Source organism: Periplaneta americana, chromosome 3 (assembly GCF_040183065.1).
Source record: "Periplaneta americana isolate PAMFEO1 chromosome 3, P.americana_PAMFEO1_priV1, whole genome shotgun sequence".
Lineage (NCBI taxonomy): Eukaryota > Metazoa > Arthropoda > Insecta > Blattodea > Blattidae > Periplaneta > Periplaneta americana.
Window position 1 is genome coordinate 20,967,408 of NC_091119.1, and position 6,214 is coordinate 20,973,621.

General features: G+C 33.4%; 1 protein-coding gene across 1 annotated transcript; it reads left to right on the top strand.

Moving 5' to 3' along the window:
• The first annotated feature begins 299 nt into the window (after window positions 1–299).
• Window positions 300–5,599, top strand: LOC138697089 (uncharacterized). Its single transcript, XM_069822686.1, has 3 exons — window positions 300–868; window positions 3,727–3,880; window positions 5,141–5,599. The coding sequence occupies exons 1-3, from the start codon at window positions 703–705 to the stop codon at window positions 5,544–5,546; spliced, it is 726 nt and encodes a 241-aa protein (XP_069678787.1). The 5' UTR covers window positions 300–702; the 3' UTR covers window positions 5,547–5,599.
• The last annotated feature ends 615 nt before the right edge of the window (window positions 5,600–6,214 follow it).

Here is a 6,214-nt window from a genome sequence, read left to right on the forward strand (position 1 = left end):
ATCATATATGTAACAGATATGTCGGTCTTATAGGCTTTAAGGTTAACAACTTTTGTCAGGTTTACTACGCTGCCATCTAGTGGTTACATAAGGAGTCACGTCATAATTCCCATTTGAATTGCATTAGCGACTGTGCTGCCATCTCGTGTTCGTTTACGAAGGACGGGTGGCGATCCTGGCGTCAAAGTGCTGCCGATTTTAACGTAGCGAGGAGTTATCTGTTACATATATGATCTAGGGTGCTATGCACGTTGCAGGTTACATAGTGGCTCGGCGCACGATTACATTTTCGCCACCGCTGTCTTAAGGTATAATTATAATTTCTGAATAATATTGAAACGTATCTTATATAAGTAAAATCAATAAAACGTATATTTTGGCGATTTTCTAGTGAGTTTTGTATTGCTACTTGGTGACATTCGATTTGATCAGTTGGCAACTCTGCTACTGTATTCTCTCATACGTTACACACCGGATGACACAGACACATGATGCAGTACGCTTGGAACGTGACGCATGCATCGAAGGGGAATAAACAAACGCCTGCTGCTGCTCAGACCAGACAACGCAGGACACGAACAACATGGTGCATGTGTCTTGCCTCATAGCTAGCCAAGATAAAACTTGCTGATTCTTTGTGTCGGGCTTCATGCAACCTGGTCACTACAGTCCAGAGTTCAGTGCAGTGTGCACTTTCCGATCATGAGGGACGACCAGACATTTAATATGCAGTTTGTGGGTGTGGTGGAGAGATATCCAGTTATTTACGATTACACTAGAGCGGACTATTCGAAGAAGAATGTCGTAGATAAAGTTTGGGCGGAGATAGCTGCAGAAGTAAAAGAAAAACTGAGGGAAAATTGTTCGGGTAAGTACCTATTTAGGTATCAAATATTTATTTATTTATTTATTTATTTATTTATTTATTTATTTATTTATTTATTTATTTATTTATTTATTTATTTATCTATCTATCTATTTTAATTATTTATTTATGTTTTCTTTATTTCTTTGGTTTGGTTTTGGTTTGTTTTGTGTTTTGCTTTGTTTTGGTGTTACTTTGTTTTGTTTTGTGTTCTGTTTTGTTTGTCTTTTGTTTTGTATTTAGTTTCGTTTTTTATTCTTTTGTTTTTCTTTTGTTTTCTCTTTGTTTTGTTTTTTGTCTTGTTTTGTGTTCTTGTTCCTAATATTGTTTTGTTTTTTGCTTTTTGTGTTGTTGGATGTTTTTCTGTTTTGTTTTTTGTTTTTATGTTTTGCTTTTGTTTTTTTGTTTTGTTTTTGTGTTTTTTTTTTTAGTTTTTGTGTTTTGCTCTTTTGCTTTTGTGTTTGCTTTTTCTTCTTGGTTTTTGGTTTTGTTTTTTGGTTTTGTTTTTGGTCTTGTTTTGTTTTTTGGGTTTTGGTTTTTCATCGTGTTTTTGTTTCGTGTTTTGTTTTGTTTTGTTTTTTTCTTTTTGTTTTGTTGTTTGTTTTTGGATTTCGTTTATTGTTTTGTTTTTTACTTTTTGTTTTGTTTTTTACTTTTTGTTTTTGTTTTGTTTTTGGTTTTTATTTTTTATTTTGTGTTTGTTTTGGTTTTTGGCTTTTTGTTTTGTTTGTTTTTGTTTTGTTGTTTGTTTTTGTGTTTTGTTTTTCGTTTTTCTTTTTTGTTTTGTTTTGCTTTTTGTTTTGTTGTTTGTTTTTGTGTTTTGTTTTTATTTTGTTTTTTTTGTTTTTGGTTTTGTTTTCGTTTTGTGTCTTGTTCTTTGTTTTGTTTTGTATTGTTTCGTTTTTGTTCCGTTTGAAAATAAGTAAACTCATTTAAAATATAAGTTGTCTACTTCATAATAAGTTTTATTAAGTCGCTGTGAATTAGCTGAGCAAGAGCTGCATTGGGCTTTAAGAAATAAGAAACTAACCTATGCCTCATTTTCACATCTTCATCTGTAGGTCGGCCATGATACGGTGTGCGAAAATTATTTCGAACTATTGTGGCATCAGCTTTTGGAATATTTTCCACTGCAGGTTGGCACATTTTTCCTTCTCTTGTTTTCGCAAAGTTGTGCAGAATACATGTACACTTGATAATGCTATATACAGTTTCCAATTTATAGTTAATTGCTGTGTTCAGTACTTTAAATTAAGAACATAACATTCCAAATGCACATTCTATATTATTTGTAGTCCTAAATAGGCTATAGGTAAAATCACGGCGCTCCTTTGACAAGGATAATGCCTCATTTGTGACGAAATAGAATGAAAAGTTTGGTTTATCTTCCTTTCTTCGTAATGGCCATGAAGGTAGACAAATTGTTCCTTCATTAACAACCTGGTACATGACAGAAATTTTTAGCATAGCGCTATCACTATTGTGACGTTTTGTTAAGTGACCTAAGTTCTGAACTGTCAGTTACAGCGAGCTCAGAATATGTGCGTCAGATACGATATGATCACATATCACCGTCCTTCGCAAGTCTTTCGTGGCTCCATCTTAAAGAACGCAGAACTTTACACTCTTTGTCTTTACTCTTTCGAATTCTGCACACCTCAACACCAAATTACCTTTCGTCTCGTTTCTCTTATCTATACTCTAACCACGACGTAAATACCAGATCACTTATCTGTGGCACGCTAAGTATACCTCTTCATAGAACATCTTGTTATTCATCATCTTTTACAGTATCCACCTCGCGTCAATGGAATTCCTTGTCACAAAGTATTAGGGGCTGCAAGACAATAAACACCTTTAAAAACAGCTTAAAAGATAACCTTATTAGCATTTCACTCCAGTCATACTGATTTAAACTATCATTGTCTACATTGTTACTTCTTTCTTTAGACATCATCCTGATTGTGCTGCATTTTCAAAATTGTCTCATAGTAATCTCTTTCTATTATCTAATATCATTTGAAATATATTAACATTCTATGTATTTTAGTTTAATTCTGCTACACAGTTTATTTCAGTGTTTAATTAATACTTCATAGTATTTTGTTGTTTAGTTCTTAAATAACTCTTGTATACATGTAACTCTCATCTAAATCAATTGTTGAATTCTTAACTCTGCCAGCTAAAATAAATTATTATTATTATTATTATTATTATTATTATTATTATTATTATTATTATTATTATTATTATTATTATTATCACTATTTTTACCCATGTCTCCAATAGAAAACATTGTGAAAGGTTCATCAGCATCTGAACATGCTAAAAGAATCGCAGAAAGAATGTTTGTAATTCATATAGCTTGATCCCAAGTTAAATGGTTGCCTAACCCTCACAAGTTTCCCATTTATATTTCTCGCGCAGTTAGGAATATATCACGATTTTTCGTATCTGTTAGGGTGCTATTCATAGACATTTCGCAGCCCACGCTACGAGCGTACTAAGCTAGCCCCGGCTATCCACTGGTTACTAGTACAGAATTTAAATCATATCCTATCGCTAACACTGGTTTATGAATACGAAAAAGGCTGATCATCCACCGGAAACCCGCGCTAAAAATATCTATGAATACGGCCCTTAGAAATTTGCAGCAAATTAAACTCCTCAAGGAACTTCGTCACTTATTGTGAAGTGAATTCCAAATTTCTGAGACAATTCCATTTACTGTTGAAACTCCTTCGGAAAACTGATACTACAATGCAGTGAAAGAGAGATCAGAACCCAAAACAAAGTATAATTCCTAACTATTGCATACTATTACATCGATATCAACATAAATATCAATTTTTTCCTCTTAGGAGATGACTGCAAAAACCGATGGAGAGTGATTAGGTCATCTTACGTGCGATCGAAAAACAAGAAGTTGAAATGTGGCGAAAGAGTGAGTGATCAGAAAGAATATTACCTCGCTCAATGTATGCAGTTTTTGCTGCCATTCACGAAGTCAAGAATGTGAGTAAATATTTTACCACATTAATTGATTTTGTCTCCTTGCATAAATTATTATATTTATGCTTATTGAAGGAATGCTGACAATAACGGAACAAGAAACACGGGCGCCAGAAAAAAAGGCGAGTGGGGATAAAAAGAGAAACCAAGAGTCAGGAAGTGATAGGGAAGAAAGTAGTGAAAAGTTTAAGGGTGCGAGTGTAATTGGAAATCTAGGATGTGAAAGTGAAAGCTTGGGGGAGAATAAAAGAGGAATAGAAGAAGAAGAAAGTAATAGAGAGAAAGACAGAGGTAGAAATAAGGCAGAGACGAACAGTAAAGAAAGGTCAGAACCTGCGACAGCTGAGGATATAGCAGAGGTATTAGATATGATTAAAAAATGTGGGGATGTGATCAAAAAGTGCAAGTAAAGGGAAATTGTAATTGTAAATGATAGAGAAGTATAGGGGGAGAGAGAAAGTGTATAAGCCGATGTATAGAGATAAATATAAGTATTTATAGGAAGTGAGAGTAGTGTGAAAGGATTAGGTGTAAGTGGAATAGTGAGAAAGTAAAAATGAGCGGAAATAGGAAGGAGAGAAAATAGTGAAAAAGGGTTAAGAGAAATGAACAGGTGACAGCATAAAATTAGTATTAACATTTGAACGTTGGAACAGTAAATGAATATAACAGAAAGATAGGAGAAAAGGTCAAAGAACAAATAAATAATTCAATATGATAATTTATAGAGAATAAGTGAAATTGAAATTTTAGTGAATAGTAGTTAGAGGAAAAAGAGAGTTTGAAAGGCGTATATAATTTTAGATATATTACGATTAATGATCAAATAGAGAATAGCAAATGAAATGTAGGAGAAATACTGAAGGGGAGATTGACCAAGTAACAAAAAAGGTACATAGTGTAATTGGGAGAATTTGTGTAGACGCGTACTGCAAATAATGTGTTCCTGTAATATGTTAATGGTGGCACCGGATAGAGAAATGTGAGGTACACCATTATATCTAAAGAAATGCTGTGACCAAATATATATCATATCATATCATATCATATCATATCATATCATATCATATCATATCATATCATATCATATCATATCATATCATATCATATCATATCATATCATATCATATCATATCATATCATATCATATCATATTTATACTTATTACTAATTTCGATTACTAGCCACGTAAATATGTCATGACAATTTTCGCCGTTACATTGATGTTTGTGGATTATATTGAATAAAGTCGTATTTTCTTAGGCGAAGTGGAAATATCCCACGTGTCAACGATGCCGAGCCCTCAGAAGATACTGACATAATGGCAGGTGAGGATGAAGATGAAGGAAGTGATCCAAAGGCTGAAACGTATAAGAAATCTGATGAACTTCCTCGCAGCTCATCCCAGCGGAAGACGGTCGAAACAAAAAGGAAACACCAGGGAACACAAATGGACGAGTTTGAAAGGAGGACTCTTGAATATTATGAAATGAAAAAAAGCAAATCAGCCGAATCCCCTGATCTGCATTTCTTCAGAGGTTTACTTCCGTATATTGAGGAATTTACCTCACAAGAAAGACTTAAATTTCAAAAAAGTGTATTGGATGCGATATCCAATATTTATGATCAGCGGACACAACCTGTGAGCCAAGGTTCTAAGGTCATTTGATTCGGGGAGCTCTAGTGGTTTGTCTGGTTTGATCCATGGATGTCATTCCTTCAACCCCAATAGAAATAATCCTCCAGCAGACCATCAGTGCCAATTTAGTGGCTATACCGAGCAAAATTTCTACTAAAGTTCATTATAATATTATACAGAGTGGAAATGACATAAATTATTGTTCGGATCAGTGTTTCTCAAACTTTTTAGAAGTGGGGACCACTTTTCTAAGTCAGGACAGTTCCGCGGACCACCTTACTCTTGTTCCCTTCGAAAGAAAATTTATCATTTTTGTAGCATATTTTAATACCATTGTATTTGTATTTTAAAACAGATTAATTAATTAAAAATAATTGAATTAAATTAATTTATGTTAGTATTAACTAATGAAGTTAATATTATTAGAATAAAATTCATTTTCGCTTTTTTTTAATAATTCAATGCTATTAGAGTTTGGGTAATCTTTAAATTATTAACTAAAGAAAATAAATAAATGTTGGTACTCACATTAATGAGATGGATGAGCCTGCCGATTCTTGTACAATTGTTATATATTTGGACGTATGCTGGTAAGCTTAAGTCGGAGATCGTCACATACATCGAGTTAATTTCGGTAGCCCACTTTGTTTTTATTAGAGTTAGTGATGAAAACCCTTTCCTCACACAAATACATAGAA